Source organism: Pelodiscus sinensis, chromosome 4 (genome assembly GCF_049634645.1).
Source record: "Pelodiscus sinensis isolate JC-2024 chromosome 4, ASM4963464v1, whole genome shotgun sequence".
Classification (NCBI taxonomy): Eukaryota; Metazoa; Chordata; order Testudines; family Trionychidae; genus Pelodiscus; species Pelodiscus sinensis.
Window position 1 is genome coordinate 14,165,952 of NC_134714.1, and position 23,684 is coordinate 14,189,635.

The 23,684-nt window shown below is 46.1% G+C and overlaps 1 protein-coding gene across 4 annotated transcripts in view; it reads left to right on the forward strand.

The window, feature by feature from the left end:
* Nucleotides 1-23,684, forward strand: part of SYT16 (synaptotagmin 16) — a 141,808-nt gene that overhangs the window by 113,194 nt on the left and 4,930 nt on the right. For all 4 annotated transcript variants that reach the window (XM_075926371.1, XM_075926370.1, XM_075926369.1 and 1 more), the window contains 3 exons: nt 6,445-6,692; nt 11,480-11,923; nt 15,399-15,588. In XM_075926371.1, the coding sequence (XP_075782486.1) occupies nt 6,445-6,692; nt 11,480-11,923; nt 15,399-15,588 (882 nt within the window). The remainder of the gene's footprint in view (nt 1-6,444; nt 6,693-11,479; nt 11,924-15,398; nt 15,589-23,684) is intronic.

Genomic DNA, 23,684 nt, shown 5'->3' on the forward strand with positions numbered 1-23,684 from the left:
CAGCTCCTCCCCTGTCCTTTGTCTTCTGTCCAGGTAAACCGGTTCACCCAGTCCTCTCTCTTCTCTGCCTCTCCTCTGATCTGCACTCCCCACTCCACACCCGGGCTGGAACCAGCTGCTCAGGTCACTGGCGACCTTTCTCTGCAGCACATTGTCCTCCCACTGGCCAGAACCGGCTGTGCCATCTGAGGTGGGTCTCCATTCTCCAGGCCACAGGTCTCTAATTCCATGCTGGACCCTGTAACAACAAACTCCCTCTTCACTCAACTCATTAAACTAGCAACACCCAGAGACACTGAGTGCCACCCCTGTCTTCCTGCAAACCCTTTGAAGCTCCCCCATAAACCCTAGACTATGTTGTTTTTTAAGTTTTTCCTCTTACAAACTAACTCGGCTACCCCTCTGAAGCTTTTGTCTCAGTAGAGAGTTAATTTTTTGTAAGTTCTTCTCTGCTCTGGCACCAGATGTTTGCTAAACTTCTTATAAGGCCCCTGTATGCCCTCGTGTATACATGAGTTATAGCTGACAGGACTACCATTAATTTAAAGAAATAACCAGACTTTTCCATAAAATAGTCAATGGTGAATCGCACTTTCCTTTTCTTTCTCTTGAAACTTGCATTGTATAAAGCATTTGCTTTCATAACACTTGGAGAAAGTGGTTTGTCATATATTAATATATTTCTGAAGCATTCCAATTATGAATAACCTTTCACGGCTTTGAAAATTCTTCTGTTATTGATCTAGATATTATCCTAGCAGGAGTGAAAAACCACAAGACAATTGCCCGGAGATAATTTCTTACTACAGAAATGTTTTATCTGAAAATCTGCTGCATGGTGTATGCTTTGATGGATGACCCACTGTTTGAAATGTGTCTAAGACGCTGGCTTGCTAATTAACCACCTTAAGGAGAGTCCATATTTGTACAGTCTCAGTAAATTTGTCTACACGCATTTCTTTTATTTCTTGCTTGTTCTGCCTCCTTGCTTTGCTTTTATTCTGTTTCTGTATTTGCAGAAGAAATTGAATACAAAATATAACAATAAAATCATGTCACTTTCCACACAAATAGTGTAGTTGTTGGAATGAACTAGAAAACAAATTCTTAATATAAAAATAAAATTGCTGGGCTTACTGGTTATGTACATACAATGAGCCTCAGTCTGATTTCACTGCTTTCACCAGCTTTCTGGTGGGGTAACTAATTTTACACCAATGAAGGAGAATAAGTTACACCACTGGAAAGTGAACTTATGTCTGGAACAAAGCCTACCTTTAGATTCATGAGTCTAAAATCAGAAGATACTTGTTTTTCTGATTAGGTCACAAATGATTCTGATTAAACTATAAATGGAATCTTTGTATATTAAGAGAGAACTTTCCTCTGCGTTCCACATTGTGAAACTATTCTGTACCCTGCAGAATGCTCACAGTTGTCTGGGGAGATTCTGTATGGAAAGAGGTACAAATGCTGTATATAAAGAGTAGTGACCTTCACTTTGGAGATCAGAAATTGACAGTTCAGACAAAGGAAAATAATGTTACCCTCAGTAGTTGACCTTCTTTGAGTAATATCCCTGTGAGTGCTCCATTTAGGGGTGTGTCTGTGTCTCTTGAGCTGTTGTCAAAGATTTCCATCTAGGAGTGCCTGTTTGACTGGCCCATGAGCCCTGTGGCAGATCCTGAGGGCTTATAGGGGTGTGCAGGTGAACTCCACTCCATTCTTTCTCTACTACCTTGGCCTTAGATGGAAATCTAGCATGTCCACCTAAACCATACTCAGTCCTCTGTTTTTTCTTGCAGCTAGGTTATAGTTGTAAGTTTTATAGAGTGTTTAGTATAGATGAGAGAATTGTTTTCTCTCTATCTTCCCTCTGTGAGACTTGTCTTCTCTGGATGGAATATGTATGCCTGGCTAACCAGGCTTCAAACACAACCTTTCTTGCTGGATGTCTACATCTGAAAGCAACACACATTCCAAGTGTGTCATTTCCCTAGAGGAATCCTGCATCTACCAGAACTGTTTGTGGAGGGTGAGGCGGGGGAGGTGACGGTGAATCAAACTCAGGCTGTTAGCCAGGGAATGCTCTGGGCAACCTCCTTCCGAGCCAGGTCAGGAGACTCCTCTTCCCTTTTTCAGGGAAATCAGTCTCCAGACAGATCCAGCATACCGAGTCAATCTTGAGGCATGTTTCCCATAAGAAAGGGAATTCTTGGCAGCCCGGTGGAAGGACTCCCAGAAAGGGGAGCACAGAAACTCACTCTAAGGAACCAGTCCCAGAAAAGATCAAGTCCCCGTGGAGGTCCTTGGTCTCCGATGGTATTGGTGGAGTCAAGGACTCTTCCTCCAGTACCAGCAGGTCTATGAAGCCCTGGAGCTCCGAGTACAAGAAGTACGGCTGCATTAGAGCCCCAGCACCCTGCACCAGTAAGGAGGATGAGGACAGGTTACTGTCAAGTTCACCCCTGTCACTGACACCGAAGCATCTCATTCAGTTGTTGGTTCCATCATAACCCAGCCGCTGGTAGTGATGGAAGCAGCTCATCCAGGGCCCGCGGAACTGTCTCAACTGAGCAAGCCATAGTGCCAGCCATCTGCAGTTCCTGCAGAATGCTCATTGTCATCGATGCTGTCAGCTTCAGCTACGGCAACTGCACTATGGCGCCGGTACCAAGGTCCATTCCGGTACCTCAAGAATTCCAGTACTCAAGAGGCCTCTCGGGGTCAGATGAACCAGCGTCCCTGTTGTTGACGGGTAGGGGACATCTCCTGCTTCTGTGACCTTGACCTTGACCTTGAAGCAGCCATCTTATGGCACAGGACGCGCCTGCCTCCTGAATGGCTGCCCCCTTCCTCTCCATAGAGGAAAATGAAGAGGACTCCCCAGTTGTCTCCTCAATACCCCAAGGAAATCTGCCTTCACACAGGGTGGGTTGTCGTACCAAAGAGGTGGAAACCCAGCCTTGCCACCCTTGCTTCCTTATGGACCCCTGCAGAGGCCACATTGGGACCCATAGGCTACCTATGGGCAGCAGTTTCACAGATCACTGGTACCATCCTTCAGGGAGACTAGGGTTTTACATCTTTCCCCTCCCTATCTGCCATGGTAGGAGGAGACATGTGAAGAGCAGGAGGCTAGAGCAGACGAAGAAGTTACCCCGAGACATCCATTTCATTGTTGTTGCCGATGAGCAAATTAAGCCTCCCCCACTTTCCGTGACCAACAACTCTAGGCAGTTTCACGGTCTCCTGAGAACAGTGGTAGACCTCTGGCAGAGGTCAAGGAACTGTAACATAGGCTGCTGGGTATCTTGCAGTTGACAACACCTTCCAGAGTGGCACTACCTGTTCATGAGAGTCTCCTGAAACCCACTAAGTGTCTAACACCACGAGGCGTTCAGATAGTTCGGGTTAGAAGCCTAATCCAAACTATCTAGTCCATGCCGCGTGTAGCCGCGCGGCACGGGGTTCGCACTAGCCGGCTTTTAAAAATGGCGGCGCCGGCTTTATGCTAATGAAGCCCGGGAAATTCAAATCCCGGGCTTCATTAGCAAGTTCAGTATGCATACATTACCCCCCTAGTTCGAACTAGGGGGGTAGTGTAGACATACCCCCTGTGTGCAGAAGGGCAGATAACTGTATGTGCTCCTTAAGCATTCTGACTTTTTATTTTCACATCCACCACCTACTCCCTAGTGATGGATGAAAGGCCTGGGTGGGATAGGCAGCACTTTTTGGGACCTGCCCCCTTTAATATGGACTAAAAGGGGCTGGCTCTCTTTGGATAAAAGTCTTACTCATCTGCAACTCTACAGTTCCAGATCACAAACTATTAGGTGGTCATGGCCCAATACAGATTTACTATTTACAACAAGCTCACCGATTTCATTGAGCAGCTGCCACATGAGTGCAAGGAGCAACTGTGGTCCATACTGGCACAGGGTCGATCATTGGCCAGAACAGCTTTCCAAGTGTCTCTAGATGCATCAGACACTGTGCCAGATTCATCTCTACAGCAGTGATTATGCTCTGAAAACATGGCTCCTACTTGCAGGGTTTCTGACAGAGCTTCAGAACACACGGTCATAAGCTTTTTCTCAGAGACCATGAACAACCCGGCACACACTGAAGGACTCCAGGGCTACCCTATGTTACTGAAAGCCCCAAAGATTGCTGTAGGCCAGATCAAAGAAAGCCAGGGGCTGGATCTGGCCTGTGGGCTGTAGGCTCCCTACCCCTGATTTAAAGACTTGTGTAATCTCATCCCTCACATTAGACAACCTACCGCATCTTGGGACCTTAACCTGGCTCGCAGCTGCTTTACAAGACTTCTATTCAAACCAGCGACGACTTGCTGCATCCTTCATTTATCTGTGAAAATCACCTTCTGGGTTGCCACGGGGTCAGGGTTACTGGAACCTTAACGCAGATCCCCCTCCTTTACAAAAAGATCTCTGTTAGAAAGAGATGTTAGAAAGGCCTTGACACCTTCTATGTCGATAGGAGTAAGCAGTTTAAGAGATCACCTAGAAGAGGGGTCTCAAATTCCCGCTATCACCAGCCAAAGCAAATATGCAATCCAGCCTGGGAGATCCAGCATGCTGGGCAGGGAGACTGCCCGTTACCATCCCCCAAAGCCTAGCCCTTCCCACCACTGCCCTGGCCTCTCCCCTCCACCCATGGCACCCCATCCCTTAAGGGCACATCTTTGGAGATCACTGTTGGGAGCCTGGCCTGGGGCGGCAGCAGTAGTCAAGTCCCCCTGCACTCTCCATAGTGGCAGGAGCCACAAGGAAGCAGAGCAAGTGCACCTGTCAAGAGCGGTCCACTTCCCTGTGGGGAGTGAAGGGGGGGACCATTTATGCCACCCCATGCCAGACTCCCTGGTAATCCCCGAGGCTGCATCCCTCAGAGGATGGTGTACCATGGAGGGAGAGGGCAGGGCTTAGGGGCGGTAATGGACAGCCCCCTCTGGCCCACTTGGACTCCTTGGCAGGGTTGTGTAATTGGTCTGACTGAGGATGGCTCATGGCCTGGGAGTTTGAGACCTCTGCCTTAGACTCTCCTCCTTCTTTCCAGATAGATCTAAAGGGACTTCTCTCTCTGCTTGAAGCCTTTCAAAATGGTTTTTGGGTTGTCTCTCTACCTGTTATGAGCCTATAGATGTTCAGCCGCCTCAAGGGATCAGAGCACATTCAACCAGATCACAGACAACATCTACATTTCTGAAAAGTGTTCCAGTGTCTGATACATGCAGCCACTACTTGGACTTCAGTATGTTTTCGAAGCATGACTGTCTGCTCCATGGCATCAGATCCGATGTGGTATTTGGCCCAATAGCACTATCTTCAGTTCTGTACTTTGTTCAGAAGTGCCCTTTTCCTCCTGTGATACTTCTGAGAAGTCACCTGAAGTGGAGCATCCATAAGGACACTACTCAAGGAAGAAGGAGATATTACTCACCCTGTGCAGGAACTGGAGTTCTTCGAGATGTGTGTCTTGGTGGGTGCTCCATTACCTGCCCTCCTCCTCCTGCTTTGGTTGTTCCCTCAAGGGTGCCTGGCTAGAGAAAGAACTGAGGGCAGTTTTCCCATGCACCCATACGTAGCCTTGACATTTGCTCAGGCAAGAGGCCTATAAATCTCCAGACGAGAGCTTGAGAGGCACATGCGCACCTGAAGTGGAGCACTCCTAGGGACACAAACCTTAAAGAACTATTCAGGTTGAGTAACATTTCCATCTTCAATCATGCAGGATAGACCTGTTAGGTCAGGTGCATGGAAGCTGGCCTGGGGAAGCAGGGGAGTTGTAATGTGAGCAGCCTTGTGTCCCAGGAAGGGTTTCACCTCAGCTCAGACTAGTAGAGTTAATGTTGCCCCCTTCCTCAGAATTTCCGTTTGGTCGGAGAACTGCTTTAAGTTGCACTTGAACTCCTCAGGACGGAGACTGAATGGGAGGCCAGGCCTTCTATCAACCACCTAAGCCAAGCCTTCTGTCTCTATCAGTGCTGTTTCCCTACTGGGCGAGACTGACCCCGGTGCTGCTTCCCACCCACCGAGAAGAGAAAATTGTGTAGGTTTCCCTCCGCCACACCCTTCTCTTAGGATCAGGCCTGTGCCTGCTGCTTGTCCATTGTGTGCCCAGTCTGTCTCTTGACAGGTGATGTCTTCATACCCTATAGGTGTTCTTAGTCCCGTATTCCCTCACATCTCTCTGATCCTTGCTTTGTGTGAGACAGGGGGAAAGTAGCCGCTTTTATTTTGTGCAATGCTGATTTATGTGGCTTGTGTGATTTTGTGTGTGTGAAGTCAGTGCCAGGTGTCTCATAAACAGGGCTGGCCCTGCCAGGCTCCTCCAGTAGTAAGGGGGTAAAAGATAAATTAGGGAGAAAACAAGTCATTTTAATCACTCTGAAATGATTTTCTTGCTGAATATTGTTAGATCTGGATGGGCTAAGCCAACTGAGTTTCCAAGACAACCTATCCTATCCTGAAGATGACCACATATCTGTTGATTCAAGAACTGCCTCTGAGAGCCGGGGTACCAAAGACCCTGGAATGGAGGCTAGCATTACCCATAGCCTTAGCCAGCAAGCCACAGATGGGAGCTTGCAAATGGAGACGGCATTCAGCAACCAGGGATTTGAAGGGAATGATGCTACGGACAGCTCATCAGCTTGGAGCCCTGAGGTACGGTGAATTATTCTGCATTACACACAGTGTTTCTATTCCTTGAAGGTGTCTGGGCTTCTTGTCCAAAATCTTAAGGGAAGAAATGAAGTGAAAAATCACTTGGCACAGCACAGGATAGTAAGCCCTAAGTGCATGCATGCACTCACCTTTGTGCGTGTATACGGTTTTCTCTTTCCTGATACTGTGCCGGTTGGAATTTTGAATAGATTTCACTAGTATTCCTTCTGGGAGGCTGGTTTGTTGTCTGATTTCACACAGAAATCATATCTCAGCCGTTTTCCACATGAGAGACGTTACTGTGAAATAGCTAACAATGTCTTGTCACACTTGCAAGGAGGTAAGTGGATTTGTTACTGCACGTGTCTGTGGTGTGTGTCTGTAGGGATACAGTGTAAGATTACTGGGTCAGATCCTTGCTTCTCCTCCTGGTGGCTTTCTGTTGCTCAGGGAACATGACACATCTGGAAAGTTGAATGAAAGGGCCAGCTGGGGGCTTCCCTGGTTTAGCTAGCTGCTTGTCACGCTGCTCTCCATTGACACACAGCACATTTCTATGGCAGGCAGGGGTCTGGCTTACAGCCTCCTTTGCTCTCCTGCAATCAGTGCATTTCACCAGGCAGCTCTTTGCAAGACCTGAGGATCTGGCCCTTATTTCAAAGCTAATACCCACGAGTAATACCCGTGGGTGATGATTATTGACCATCTGATTAATTTCTGCAGGCATAAAGAATTACATAAAATATTTTTTAAAAAGCACAAAAGGCCATGTTCCAAAATGAACATCCCTTAGCTGCACAAGTTACTCTCTTTGCCCTAAGGAAAAACAAGGCTTGGCAGAAAATGTTCCCTTCCTGTGAGCAAGCTGCTTGTACCCAGCTGAAGAGTGAAAACAGCTTCTCAGTGTATGGGCTTTTGACCTGGTAAGAGCAGACGTTCACGGAGAGGCACTAAAAATAGACCGTCGTTTTGACTGCTGCACAGATTGGCTCTGCATCTATGCCCTGATACACTAGAACCTCCTGCAATAACTGTTTGGACCCTTTTTTCTTCATGATTTGAGCCAGGATGTTAATCTGTGGATTCTCTCTCTGTTTCATGCCCATCACCGTGCATAAGTGCTGTGGAATCTGGGGTGTCCTCTTTTCATTTATATTTTGAATGTGCCTGTCACTCCACCCCAGATGCATGTATATGAACAACATGAGCAACACCTAGAGAATTTACAGAGTTCAGATACACCTGGATCCTGGTTTGTTTGCTGCGAGTAGCTTCTCATCTCACTGCATTGTGTGCCTTAATGGAAGAATTTTTTTGAGTGAACTTCATGTTCTGACATTCCAGAAATACCTAAATATTGCTGTGCTGCATTCAAACAGACCTCTGTTTTGAGACAGACATTATAATGTTGTGCATCTGCCATGGATGCTCATAGAGCATTTCAAGGCTGCTGCCATAATTATCACTTTGTCAAATATTGTTTTTTTTTCCTAGCAAGAATGTGTATTTTACATGTATACACATTCGGTCCTGCACTGGTGATCTGTTATCAGAGACACACTATAGTGAGAGGGGTATATGTCTTAAGTCTGTGTAGATTCAAACAGTTTAAGGAGGGAAAGGGACATTTAGATTATCTAGTCCAGTGGTAAGCAACCTGTGGCCCACCAGGGTTCTTTGTGTGGCCCGTGGGACATTTTGTTTACCATTGACCATGCACACAATTGCCTAATTCCATTGGTGCGGGGTCCAGTAGCCACTGTCTGTGGTGGCGGGGGCAGGAGGGGAGTCCCAACAGGGAGTGGGCAAGGGCTGCTCTGCAGAGCTGCTTCATGGCAGCCTCCCCTGACCCCCTCCCCATGCTGCTACCTCTGATAGAGGCAGAAGTGTGGGGACGGGGAGAGGCGGCACTGTGGAGATGGTGCTGGGTGGACCAGCTTTTAAGCTTGCTCCCCCCAGTACTGGCTCCTGCTCCTCCCACCCCTTGCTGCCTCTGATACAGAGGCAGCAAGCAGGGACAATGCGAATAGTCAACTCAACTACTCTCCTACATCCCTGATTAGATCCACATATTGAAATGTGTTAGTTTAAAATCAAAAGATAAAGATTTGAGTTGCTCCTCCTTACACTGCCCACAACGGGCCTTGATTCACCTACTGGATATTAACCGAAAATCTTGCCCTAGTGAAGTGTACATAGGTTTAAATAGAAATGATTGATTGTTATAGCAACCCCTTTATCACATGAAACACATTCTGTCTCTGAGATGAAAAGCACCTTTAAACAGCTTCTCGCACACACACACCCATCAACAGGTAAAGCGAGCAACGGTTGTAGTGGTGTTAATCTTGTTTAATCATAAGTTTCTAAAGAAACCAAAAGAAAGGGTAATGTGAGAATTGATTTATATACGTGTTGATTGTATGGTTTGAGTTCTACCCACGAAACATGAGGGTTCAAAGTGAATAAAAGTTTCCCGGCACTTTGGATGGAGATGCACATAATGGGAGAGGAGCCAAGAAGTGTTGGATTCAGAGATTGCAAGGCGAGAAGGGATCATTGTGATCATCTAATCTGACCTCCTGTATAACACAGGCCGGAGTACTGCCCCCAAAGCAATCCCTAGAGCAGATCTTTTTTATTACAAAATCATCCAATCTTTATTTAAAAATTAATGGAGAATCTATTACCCCTTTATAAACTATTGCAATAGTTAATTCCCTCCCTGTCAAAATGCAAGTCTGAATTTGTTTAGGTTCATCTTTTAGCCACTGGATCATGTTATACTACTAGATGGAAGAGCCCATTATTAAATATTTGTTCTCCATGCAGATACTTACAGGCCGCAATCAAATCATTCTATCATCTTCTCTTTCTGAAGCTAAATAGATTGAACTCATTGAGTCTGTCCTAGAAGGCATATTTTCTAATCCGTATTCATTCTCATCACCCTTGTCTGAACCTTTTCCAATTTATCAGCATCCTTCTGGAATTGTGTGCATCAGAACTGGACAAATGATTCCAGCAGATCTCTGTATCTCCAAATACAGAGATAAAATAATCTCTCAACTCATTCTTGAGATCCCCCCATTTATGCATTCCAGGACTGCATTGGTTTTTTGACCAAGTATCGCCCGGGGAGCTCACGCTCAGCTGGTTATCCAACATGACCCTCCAAATCTTTTTCAGAGTCACTGCTTCCTGGGATATGGTCCCCCATTCTTTGTATGGTCTGCACTCTTTGTTCTTTGAAATAGACATATTTACATTTAACCATATTAAAAGGCAAACTGTTTGCTTGCACCCAGTTTACTAAGTGATCCAGCATACTCTGAATCAGTGACTTGTCCTTTGCTTTATTTGCCACTCCCCCAGTCTGATCTGGCTGGTTTTCTGTGTCACTACCTCTACTGCTCTTGCCGCAAGCCAAGGCAGAGTGGGAGACCACCACTCACTTGTGAATCAGGTGCAGTAGGGAATCCAGCAATTCACCTGAATTGGCCTCTCCAAAACCAGAAAGGAGTATTTATATGTTTGTTTGCCTGCTCTCCAGAGAAAAGGGTGAGCAAAACAAAGGCCACTTTGTTGGAGTTGACACCACAGAGTGTGGCTCAGCTTCTGGATGTTCATGTGACCATATCACATTCCGAAGGTGGGCATTTGGAATATGCCTACACTGCATGTGGGAGGGAACCGTATCAGCCTGGGGTGACAAAAACATAACTAGATAGATCCCCAGCCTTGAAATGGAGGCCCTTGAGAGCCTGAGCGCCAACGGCCATACAACTATAGGTTTTGGACCTCCCTGGTTCAGCACCATTGGCACCTGAATTTGCCAGATCAGGGAATTTGCCAGATCAGGGGAGATCCCCTGCCACTGGCCTCTCAGCACACTATCTCTCTCTTTGGCTGGCTCCGCTCCAGCACCACTGCCACTGGACTCCAGCCCTGCTACTACAGAGCTTGGGTTTGGCTCTGGCCTGCTGCTGCCAACCAGCTGGGACTCTCTGGGGGTGGAGCTCCCCAGCTGCTGTGGCCACATTTCTGCCCCACCGTAGTGGGGCTTTCCAGAGGCAGAGCTTTGTGGCTGCCCCGCTGTTGCTGCTCTGGTACGGGGCTCTGCAGCAATGAGGTTCACCAGTCCCCCTGCTGCCTCACCTGGTTGGGGCTGTTCAAGGATTGGGCTCATTGGACCTGATGGAGAGGCTCCCCACCGCTGGACTCCCAACCAGCTTGCTCTCAGACACTGGGACTAGCCGGTCTTGCAACATCAGTGATCCTCCCAGACCAAGGAAGTTGCTGGACCAGAGAGTCCCAGATTTAGGAGGTTCAAACTGTATTTTTAGTGCACTAGCACAAGCCCATCAACCCGGGCTAGGAGGCTCAGTACAGGGTGCAGTGTAGACGTACACAGCCTATGGAAGAAGCACATCAGGATTAGGTAATGTCTGTGTGTTTATTGCACATGGTACTTTGCTCAGGATATTTCTTCACTATTTGAGACCCACTATCTATCAAGGAGTTGAGTTGATGAGACTATGGTAATAATAATACCTACTTCCTATATAGCACTTTACATCAGTAGATCTCAAAGTGTCTTCTATTTGGTCTCAGTCATGTTTGCCAGTTATTCTGTATACAATGATTTTTTGTTACTCACACTCTATGACACTCAACTTTACCCTTGCATGATCCCGATGGGCCATCATTGTGTGGTGTTAGATTTAATAAGTCCTGTATAGGAAATAATTTTTTATATATCCTTTATTTATTCTTCCCCATGGCAGGACCATGAAGGAGGGAATAGTCTTCCAGCTCATCACAGTGCCCATGAACCGATTTCTAAATGCGGTGACCTAGATGTCATTTTCGATTATAAGGCCTCAAGCCAAAAGCTGCTGGTTACTATTGTGGAAGCTAAGGATATCCCGGACAAAGACCGCAGTGGTGTGAACACCTGGCAAGTTCACACAGTTCTGATGCCCAGCAAGAAACAGAGGGGAAAGACAAGCGTTCAGAGAGGACCCATCCCAGTGTTCAAGGACAAAATGACTTTTCATAAGCTGGAGCCAGAGGACCTGGGTAGCTACGCACTCAGATTCCGTCTCTATGCAGTGCGCAAAATGATCCGGGAGAAGATGATGGGGGAGCAACTGTTTTACCTGAGCCGCTTAAACCAGGAGGGGGAAGTGAAGGTGACCCTGGTTTTGGAGCCAAGGAGCAATATGAGCGTAAGTCTATTAAACAGTTCTTAAAACTTGTCTCATTGCCAGGAGCAGAGGGATGCAGCATTAACTTCATTCTTAAAGATGCTCAGTTCCTAGCACCACTGTTTAGTTCACAATTTGTATCCTGATCTCAAGCAATGACTATCAGCTCTAGTTAGAGGAAGTTTAGTGTCCATGTTACCCAATGCATTCACTGATGCTCCCTTTTGGACATTTCACTAGGCTTGAAAGGAAGCAGGGGTGCATGTCTCATAAAAAGGTTGTTTTCATAAGACACAATATCCATCCTGTATACATTCAGGCTCCAGCTCTTCCCATGTAATCCATTGGGTTCTGAATTCAAAAGGGCCAGGTTTTCAAAATTAGACACACAAGTTCCATCCACAAAAGATGGTACAGATTGGTGACTGCTCATAAAATATGCAATAGCACCCACAAAAAAAAGGTCAATTGCCCACACAACCAGTTTTCCATGTTGCATCCATAGGTACCTATTTGCATCCATACATGCATGTTTTCTGCCAGTTGGACATGTTATTTCCCAGGTTTGGCACTGCACAACTTAAGCAGCCCTAGAGTTACCCAGTTTTCAGAGTCATTTGTGAAGACAGTGAAAAGCATGACAAGAGCATTTTAGCTAGGGTTTTCCAAGCAGTCTAACAAGTTTGGTGCTTTGCTTCTGTAGGATTTGTTCATTTTGTTCCTTAAATCTCCTTGCAAAATCCCAATTTCCAACCCCAGATTAGATCATCTGTGATATCAGAATAGCAGGATAATTGCAGTGCCATGAGGTTGATTTTGAAACTACTGTGTAGCTATTAAACTTCTTCCTCATCTTTGTTGTCGAGAAAAAAATAGATTTTCAAACACAGTTTTTTGTTTTGTTTTTAGAAAGCAGTCCTGTCATATCTTCATCAACGATTTAGATATCGGCATAGAGAGTACGCTTATTAAGTTTGCAGATAATACCAAGCTTGGAGGGGTTGCAACTACTTTGGCGAATAGGGTCATAATTCAAAATGATCTGGACAAATTGGAGAAATGGTCTGAGGTAAACAGGATGAAGTTTAATAAGAACAAAAAGGAAAGTGCTCCACTTAGGAAGGAACAATCAGTTTCACACATACAGAATAGAAAGCGACTGTCTAGGAAGGAGAGCGGCAGAAAGGAATCTAGGGCCGTGGTCCCCAACACGGTGCCCGCGGGCACCCGCCAGGTGCTCGGGGCTGGCCTGGCCCCGGGCACATGGCGCGGCGCTTGCGGGGAGCATCGGCCCCAGGCGCGCGGCGCTTGCGGGAAGCGTCGGCCCCGGGCGCGCGGCGCTTGCGGGGGGGGGGGGGGGAGCGCCGGCCCCGGGTGCGTGGCGCTTGCAGGGGGGAGGGGGAAGCCCCGGCCCCGGGCACGCGGCGCTTGCAGGGGGGAGGGGGAAGCCCCGGCCCCGGCCCTGGGCGCGCAGCACTTGCAGGGGGGAGGGGGAAGCACCGGCCCCGGGCACGCGGCGCTTGCGGGGTGCTTGCGGGAGGGGGCCCCGGCCCCGGGCATGCGGCTATGGGGGGGGGGCCGCCCCGGGCGCGCAAGTGTCCCCGCCCCCTGGCGCCCGGCAGGCGAACGGCCACGCCCCCTGGCGCCCGACAGCCTCAAAAGGTTGGGGACCACTGGTCTAGACAGTACTGGGTCCTGCCATGAGGGCAGGGGACTGGACTTGATGATCTCTTGAGGTCCCTTCCAGTCCTAGTATTCTATGATTCTATGTCGTGTATTAGGGCTGTAAGGCTATAGCTACACTGCGTTCTTTTTCTGGAATTTGCATACCTTTTTCTGCATTTTTTTTCAGAAGAGGCTTTTCTGACATTTGGCCTATCTACACGGGGCCAAATGTGGGAAAAACCGTCTCTTTCAGAAAATCCCTTATTCCTTATAAAATAAGGAATACAGGGCTTCTGAAAGAACACGCCCGCTTTTTCAGAAACTGTTCCGAAAAAGCAGACGTGTTCCCTAAGTGACTAGTCAACTAATCACTCAGCTAGTTGCTTCCCCCTGCCTCCTTGCTGCCTCTTATCAGAGAGAAGCAGCAAGGGGGCGGGGGGGGGGGGGGGGGGACAAGAACTAGTGCTAGGAGAAGCTGGCTTAAAAGCTGGTTCCCCCCAGCACTGTCTCTGTGGGGAGAAGGAGCAAGGGTACAGCAGGAAACTGTCGGTACTTCTGCCTTTGAAATGTAGTAAGAGCAGGGCTTTTTCTACATTTCATAAGCAGGAGCACTGCAGGGATCCTGGGGCAAGCTGGGGACTCAAACAGACCCCCATTGGTCCTGCTCTCCTTGCTTTTGAATCTTTGTACGTTTCAAAAGCAGGGAGCGTGGGGCCAGCAGGGGACTTCTCGAATCCTCCACTGGCTGTGCTCCCCACGGCACTTCCACCTTTGAAATGTAGCCATCAGGGCTTTCGCTACATTTCAGAGGTGAAGGCGCCCTTATCGACTAATCAAATAATCGATGCAAATTACATTGACTATTCGATTAGTCAGGGGTGGATGAGAGTTTTGCGGGGCACAGGGCCTATTGAAGTGCAGGGCCCGGGGCAGCACAATTTCGTGCATGCGCCACGACCACAGCCGACAGGTAGTAGCGGGTACGCGGGGCCTATTGAAGCAGCCGCCCCGCTCGCTCTGCTCTATATCCGCCACTGCGATTAGTTGGTTAATCCAAATTTAACATCCTTATCTTGTACTAATATTCAATCCTTTGGTAAAAAGCTGGTCCTTTGGTAAAAAGAAAAATACCAACAGGTATTAAAACAGGGCACCCTTTCCTCTAAGGCCTAGTCTACAAGAAAGGAGGAAGAGGCAGGAATTGAGCTGAATAATTATTCCAGAAATTATGCCCATATAGGGAGCTATTCCAGAACAGTGGTTACAGAAAAGCTTTTTCTGCAATAGATGTAGTGGACAATTTCTCAATGTAGACAAGGCCTAAGAGTTTTCATCATATAAGAGAAACTCAGTATAAGATTGTGCACACAAAATTAATAATCAATTATGCAGTGGATGGGTGAGGAGAGAACTGATGAACATGATGATAACAAGGAAGAAAGCAAGAAAATATACAATAAGTGACTTAAAAGAGAAGATTGTGCTAAACACATTCCATCAGTGAGTCATTTTCAGGGAAATTTACTCTACTTTTGTTGTACCGGGGAATATGTTTATCTCAAAGACTTTGATTACACTGGTGGTAATAACACATTAGGGCTCCTGGCCTCTACAGAGAGAATATGGAAAGATGTTTTTCCTGCAAAGTGATGTTGGAGACTTGTTCCTGCAATTCTCTTTTCTGCCTCGCTGTTATTCATTCGGGTGATTCTTAGTCATTGGCACTCCTCGAAGAACATCACAGCTCTATCAAATTAGAGTACAAGGTATATATTAACAGGGGAGCAGTGCTGAGCATTCCCATGGGACTCTCTTTGCTCTTTCCCTGCAGAGCGGAGACTCTCAGATCAGTCTGTCGGCCATCTCTCACAGCGATAGTGCTTCTTCCACACAGTCCCTGTCACATGGAGGCGTTCCGGAGCTGCTGGTGGGATTGTCGTACAATGCTACTACTGGACGATTGTCAGTAGAAATGATCAAAGGCAGTCATTTCCGCAACCTTGCTATTAACAGGCCGCCTGGTAAGTGAAGTCTCTCACAAAGGCACCCTCGTTCGATAGAGCCACAACCTGGTTTTACTTTCTTGATACAGTTTTTACCACATCGAGCTATTCAATTAAAGCATTTCCTAATTGAGTTTCTGCACATTTGAATTTTATATTTAATAGTGAAATAAAAAGTCTAATTCCAAATGCATGTGCTGGTACATTTGCATTTGGTCCCTGTGGACTGGGCTAGATCTGAACTGGGGATCTTTAGATGGAGACTCTTAGGGCTCGAACCTGCAAGGTGCTGTGCACCTTTGCTTCCGATCCAGCAAAGCATTTAAGTACATATTTAAATGTAAACAAATGAGAATGTTCATTGAAGTACTTAATTGCTTCACTAGATATTGGTCAGAGTGCTTAGGATCTTGCAGGATCAAGCCCTAGTCCCATTACCTGATACCTGTCGCTAGCCAGAATCTTGAGAAATAAGATATTCCTAGAATTTAAATGAAAACCTTCAAATATGTTTAGATGCCCCTTTCTGGTCTGTCTTCGGTCTAGTGCTCTTTCTAGTCTTGGGTAGAATCATGCAGTTCTACAACTCTTAGACCATGACCTGGGCTATACTACCCTGTGTGTGGCCCATTCTCGCCCTATAGGCTCAGCTGGTTTTGTGCACCTACAGGAGCCAGTGACCAGTGGCATATAGGACCCAAACAGCTGTTTTAAAACCTAAGTCTTATTTATTTGGTAGTGGGGACACAGTGTAAGAAAAGAGGGATTTTAAGATGACCGAGAGTCTCCACCCATGTCTGTCTTGCCTTGAGTCCTACCCTCCCAGGAAGAGGATCTCGACAGGCCTCTCTCTCACTCACTCACCAAGGGGGGCCCTGTGTCTGTTTGGTTTTCCGGTAGCCTTCTGTCCTGCTGAGGGTACAGCTTCATTGCAGAGTTTACTTGGGTGACTGGCACCCCAATTAGCCTCACATGAGGTAGCCACACTGCAAGGCCATCCCCAAGTGACTGCATCCTCAGTGGTGTTGCACCTTTCTCTGTGTGTGTGTGTGTGTGTGACACACACATTTCTGGGGCCATGTGCTACCGTGCACTGAGCCCTTGTGTGATTCGCTCTCAGTGCATTGTAGCAGAATTTGTCTGCCCTTCTGGATACACGGGAACTGTGGGAAGGCACTGGAGGATTGTCATCATTCACATGATATAGCTTGCATCTTCACTACAAACTGGACTCTTCCCGGCCAAGTTGTAACCACAAGCCCAGCTTACAGCGTCTCCAAACCTGGATCAGAGGTTTTTCTGTGTGGATGATAGTGGGGATTGGGCTAAAACGTGGGTAAGAGCCTAGGTTAACTGTGCAGTGAAGACGTACCTGAGAAAGATGTTGTTTTAAAACCTTCCCACATTCTTTGTTCTCCAGTTTGCAGAGTCCCAATTATTGCTGGTTAAACCAGTTTGATAGGCTGAATGGAGACTCAGGCAGTGTTGTCAAAGTTAATAAGACTGGCAGTGTCCTTAAGCCCTTCAGTGTTTTTGGATGACTGGCTATCCTGAGCTGTTCTCCCCCTTCCAGCCTGTATCTAGATCACTCACCTTTGAATTAAATCAACATATTCATACAATAAACACCATCCCCGTGGGCAGGCCAGCATACAGTATTCATAATTTACCACAGGGATGTTCCAGATCTGGCGCAATATGCTTCCACATCCAGAGTCAGATCACATTATTATTTTCCATTCTATACCATGCTTTCTTGCCTGGAAAATTACTGGTAAAGTGTCAGGAGGGAAAAGCCTATAAAAAAGAGTGAAAGGAGATAGGAAAAACGGAACACTTGGCTTCCAATCCCATGCTGGAAACTGCAGTTGCCACCCCCACTGGCTCTCCAGGGAAGAACTGTGGGAGCCAGACTGCTGCTCTGGTAAGGGTGTTGGATGAGAGGTTTAAACAAGCCTCCCTCGCTAGGTAAAAATTAAAAATCCCTCTTATTTCTGAAGAGGACAGAACACCATTTCTCTCTCAGTGAAAAACGTTCTGGGATTCAGGGCTGAGAGAGCTATTTTGAAAAGCATAATTGAAGTGTCCAGACCAGTGGGGCTGTACAAAGGGCTTTGGGACAGCGAATGTAAAAGGCGGTGGAAAACCCAACCACGATACAACATGCATTGTACATGCGAGATGGCTTTCAGAGAGAGAGTATGGAGTGAGGTACTTGCGGCATGTAAGCTCCCATCTCTTAGCCCCCGCCAGCCTCATAGCTGTCGAAATGAGAATGTAGTGTTTACTCTCCAGATGGCGTTGGGCAGATGCTCAGAGGAGGCAGCATGAGGGAAATAATCTTTCCCACCCTCATACTTGCACACAGACGGCATAGTAGTTGCAGAACCATTCCATGGGTATTACCGCAGTCCAATGTCACGAAAGAGGGGCTGGAGACGTGAGCAAATTTTATACTTCCATAACTGACACGGCCAGTTCAGAGATGCCGGGGTTATGAGCTGCCAAACCTAGAAGAGCCAGGGTTCAGCCCTGGCACAAATTAAGCACCATGTAGTCCAGTGGCTTTCGGATTCTCTACTGCTTGTTAGTCAATCCAAACCCACTCACTGCCCTCAACAGAGCGTACGGAAAACAGCAGGAGGCGCTTACACAGTAATGAATCTTCCAGTCTAACTCTGTCCTCACACCAGGCCTCCTCTCTGCCCCACTGAGGGCCCTGCCTAACTGAGCTTCCATGCCTCATGTGTAAGACTGATTTTTTCCCCCCACAGAGGTTGTGGAAGTCACGTTATCTGTGACTTCAAGGAACTTGTGTGAATTCAGCTTCAGTAGCTAGGGGTGGGGATACCTCAGTGCTCCTGTCCACGACCGGGTGGCAGGGGTACCATGGAGCTCACACTCACCTGGACTAAGGAGGGGAACCTGAAGCTCATAGCAGGCCCAGCCTCTGCAGGTGATGTGGGGACCCCGCAGCTGAGCTCCCCATTTTATCATGCATCTTTTTAGTACAAGTCATGGACAGGTCATGGCTTCCATACATTTTTCTTTATTGCCCATGACCTGTCAGGGATATTCTTAGTAAAAGTCAATGACAAAATCTTAGCCTTACTCGTGTGGCATGCGTGTTCCTACACAACTCCCCAGATGCACCACGGTGACTCAGGAAGCCTCCACACCCGCAGAGGCAGGCGGCACGGCAGTTGAACTTCAGTGATCTAGTGGCAGTGCCTTAGAGTCAGCAAAAGCTCCAAGAAACATTTTTTGGGGGGGCAAGGAAAGAATGTCCCCACCCAGCTCTGTCTTGTGCATCACAAAAACCTTCCAAACAAAATGCTGTTGAGGGCTGAACTGTGTCAGATAAATCAGGGAGGCTGCAATATTTAACTTTCACAAGTGACAGTGATCCGTCAGTGTGAATGTTTAAAAAAACCTCAACATTATGATGCACATGGGCTGTTTTTTGCTGCTCGAATTTTTGAGGCAGCATCTCCTCAGAAGGATTCCGAAGAGGCCTTTAAGAGCTCTACGCACACACATGCCAACCCCCATTGTTACTAGCAAGACAAAGAAAAGGCTGGCCAAGCCCCAGCCGTTAGTTTGGATGGCTAATGGGCAGGCAGTGTCAGGGAACTGTTGTCTCAGTGAGGGCCCGTCTCCCGCACTGAAGGTGATGCTCTGTCCTGGACACCTCGAGAATGTGTCACACAAGTGTTTTTCCTTTAGTAGGTCCCTTTTCCTATGACAACACTCTCTGTATTTTAGCACTAAAATACGTAAAATAAAATTAGCATGCATAATATACACCTTGTTTCACTTAATACCCATAAAACTCAGTATCTTGTGCCCATCTTTCCTTCCACTATAAAAGAGAAAAATGTATCCTCCTTTCCTTCAGTGTTCTATTGATGCTATTTTGCTGGTCCCCTAGGATAGTTTCAAGGTTTATCTTTTAGTGTCCTAGGTGTTTTCCTCATAAACCTGGTATTTTATGGCGAGTAGAAGCTGGGACCTGCAGCCTTGATAAATGTCCTTGTTTTATTTATTATTAATTATTTATATTGGGATAGCATCTAGGACCCTCAGTCATGGGCCAACTCCCCTCAGTGCTAGGTGCTGTACAGACATAGAACATAAGGACAGCTCCTACCCCAGAGAGCTTGTAATCATCTGCCACACTTTCCTGCCCTTCGGTTTGACTTCTCTCTTTCCATGCACAATCTTAATTCTTTCCCTCTGTGCATTTCTTGTGGGGTTGGTGTTAATGTACAATGCCACTTGTCAAGCACTATTGTTCCAACTTCCCCTCTGGTAAGAATAACCCTCACAGCCTTTCAGCAAATGCAGAATTAATCACATGGGATAATTACAACCGTACATGATCATTATCATACCAGCAGCATATTAACCCCATTAAACAAACACAATAGCATTAATGTTAGAAAAGAAAGGGGGTGAGAGAGGGAGAATGAATAAATCAAAATGGGAAAGGAAAAAGTGCCTCAAGTAGAGATTTAATGGCTGATGAACAAACACTAATCTATGTTCTGAGCCACGGGGGCAAGAAGGGCAGAAGATATCACAGATTATCTAGCTAAGGACTTATCACCATGGTACCATAGTGCCTCACAATTGTTAACAGATTTTATCCTTTCAATGCCCTTATGAGGCAAGAAAGTCCTGTTATCCCCACCTCAGGAACTGAACTGCAGGGTTAAATTAATTGACTCAGTCAGGGTCACACAGAAAATCTACGGCTGGGCCAAGAACTGAACCTAGGTTTTGTGAGTGCCAATCAAGTGCCCTACCACTAAAAGATCCTTGCTGCCTTGTATGGTATGTGAGTGAAGAGAGATAACCAAGACAAGGAAGTCCAGATAGCTCCTTGTGTGTTCTTAAGGGAGGGATGGCTCAGTGGTTTGAGCATTGGCCTGTTAAACCCAGGGTTGTGAGTTCAATCCTTGCAGAGGCTATTTAGGGATTTGGGACAAAAATTTGTCAGGGATGGTACTTGGTCCTGCTGTGAAGGCAGGGGACTAGACTCAATGATCTTTCAAGGTCCCTTCCAGTTCTAGCAGATAGGCAATCTCCATAAATTAAAAAAAAAAAAATTGAGATCATAGGCCTGATTGGCTTTAGGAGGAACTTAAAACTTTGACTGGTCAAGGTCATTTCATCTGATGCCTGTTGTGTTTACACCTTAGCTAATTATTTTCCTTGTGAATTAAGAGGTCTCTTGAATAGGATTGCAGTGGGAATTTGAAGGAGAGGTGTGAATCTACAAAAGCCTGGGACCAAATTTGAGTTAAATTATGAGAATGCATAATTCATTAGTACAAAACCTTCCCCTGGAACTATTTTAACACTCAAACAAGTGAGACAGCTCCTCGTGCTTACAGTAGTCGTTTAGGATTTGGGTATCCCCACACCATCAATCAAAATTTCTCCAGCCCCTGCCAGGGTTTACCTAGCAGATTTACAGCCTTCTCTGGGTGGCTAGGCATGACCTCTCAGGAGAATCGTATGATCCAGTAAATGAGCTAAATTGTACTTTACTATAATTCATATTATTTTTTAGGGGTCAGGATTTTTATGGCATCCTTCAAGAAATATCAGGTGTGAAGCAGAGTTCTTGCCTTGCCTTCTGTCTTTAAAAAATATTCTGTAGTGCCTGGGATAGTTTGTAGAACATATGGAAAACATAAGATGGACCATGATAACAGTCTACAACTGCAAAGACAATTATATATGGAGATCTACCAGCATACCGGTTACTGAACTGGGAACCTCCAAAGCAGAAAGTTAGAACTGTGATAGCTTGAGCCAACCTCTATAGGTAGGGTGCTTCTGGACTCTCACCATCTGCAGTTCAGGCAACATTCACTCACCAGTGAGTTACAGACATAGTTGCAACAAGTTGCTTTGCCAAGGGAAAAAAAGAGAATGGTTTAATTAATTCTTCAGTATCCCTTTACTCAGTATCCCCTGATTTTGCCTGCAGATAGCCCTTAGAATCTGATGGCCTGAAAGGGAAGTGGTAGGTGTCCAGCATCTCTGAAAATCAAGCTGTAAATTCATTAACTTTGGCAAGTGCATAGAGATTCTGAATGGGAAGTGCAGTGGAAGTTCAAATGATTATTATATGCCCCAAAGTCAATGACGTCTAGTAACTTGACTGATCTCAATTAATTTAAATGTTTATGAAGTATCAAAAAAAGCAAAATCCGTGCTAGAGATGGACATCTTGGAAAATGAAAAGCAAAGCTATTTTTCAGTAAAAGGAATGCATTTGCAGCTGGATATATTATTGATTCCAGCACCAACTCCATTCTGACTTAAAAAAAAACAAGCCAAAAGATTTTTTTCCCCCAAAAAGTGTGTATAAGAATATAAATTAGTTCCCAGTTTGAAACCTTATTAAGGCAAAGTTTCTGGTGGAGGTGAATGGTTGCGGCAGATCTGCAGGAAACCTTAAGAACAGGAAAAACAACAAGGACCCCTGTGGCACCTTAAAGACGAACAGACTTATTTGGGCATGAGCTTTCAAGGGCAAAGACCCACTTCATCAGATGTGTGGTCTTTGCCCACAAATCTGTTGATCCTTTAGGGGCCAGAGGACTCCTCATTGTTTTTGCAGATACAGAATAACACTGCTACTCCTCAGAGATTTGAAAAGAGATGTGCTGGTAGGTCGTAAAATTAAGAAACATTAATGGTGCTAACCCGAAAAGTAAAGAAACAAAAACTTTCAGTGCTGTTTTCATTGGGCTATAGCTGAGGTACTGTTTGTGTTGCTGAGAATAATGCCCCTCATAAGCTGTATAGTAATGTTCGCTTGGTATACTCATTGCCATTTGTTAATGTAACACAGTGGGCATGCTAAACTGTGGATAAAGGAGCTGAGACATTAGGGATTTCCTCTGACACTTCACATCACTTACAGTTAAAGTCCCTCCCTGCCCACTCTGTGGGGCTGACAGGTGAGCAAAATAACCTGCTTCTTGTTGCTTGAAGCATTGATAATGAAGTTTCCTGTCCTGTGAAAGGACAGACACCTAGAGCATCCAGAGAGGTATCTCGATTATGCTTTGTTGCTCAAGTTCTTTCCCAGAGCTAACGGGTAGTGCTGCTTCTCCTAGGGACTGGGTGGTACAGTGAGTGAAGCATGTGGCTTCAAATCCTGGCTTACTTTACAGGGTGAAATTATATGGGCGTTCTCATGCTACAACCCACTGGTTGCTGGTGCACCTTAGTTTTGGGGGAATCTAGTATGCTAGGAGTCTGACTAATAAGATGGGTGAACTAGAGTATCTTGTATTAAAGGAGGAAATTGATATAATAGGCATCACTGAAACCTGGTGGAATAAGGGAAATCTGTGGGACACAATCATACCGGGATATAAAATATATCGGAAGGATAGAGCAGGCCGTGTGGGTGGTGGAGTGGCACTGTATGTGAAAGATAATGTAGAATCAATGAAATAAAAATCTTAAATGAATCAACACGTTCAATAGAATCACTATGGATAGTAATTCCATGCTCCAATAAGAAGAATTTAGCAGCAGGGATATGTTATCGACCACCTGACCAGGACAATGATACTGACATTGAAATCCTGAGGGAGATTAGAGAGGCTACCAAAATAAAAAACTCTATAATAATGGGGGATTTTAATTAGCCCCATAATGACTGGGCACATGCCATCTCAGGCAGAGAAGCAGAGAGAAAATTTCTCAATGGCTTAAATGACTGCTTCTTGGAGCAGCTGGTGCAGGAACCCACAAGGGGAGAGGCAATTCTCAATTTAGTCCTGAGTGGAGCGCAGGATCAGGTCCAAGAGCTAACCATTACAGGACCGCTTGGGAATAGTGACCATAATATAATAACATTTAACATTACTGTAGGGGGAAGAACACCTCAGCAGTCCAGCACTATGGCATTTAATATCAAAAAGGGGAATTACACAAAAATGAGGAGGTTAGTTAAACAGAAATTAAAAGGCACAGTGACTGGAGCCAAATACCTGAAAGCTGCATGGAAACTTTTTAAAGACACCATAATAGAGGCCCAACTTAAATGTATACCCCAAATTAAAAAACATAGCAAGAGACCT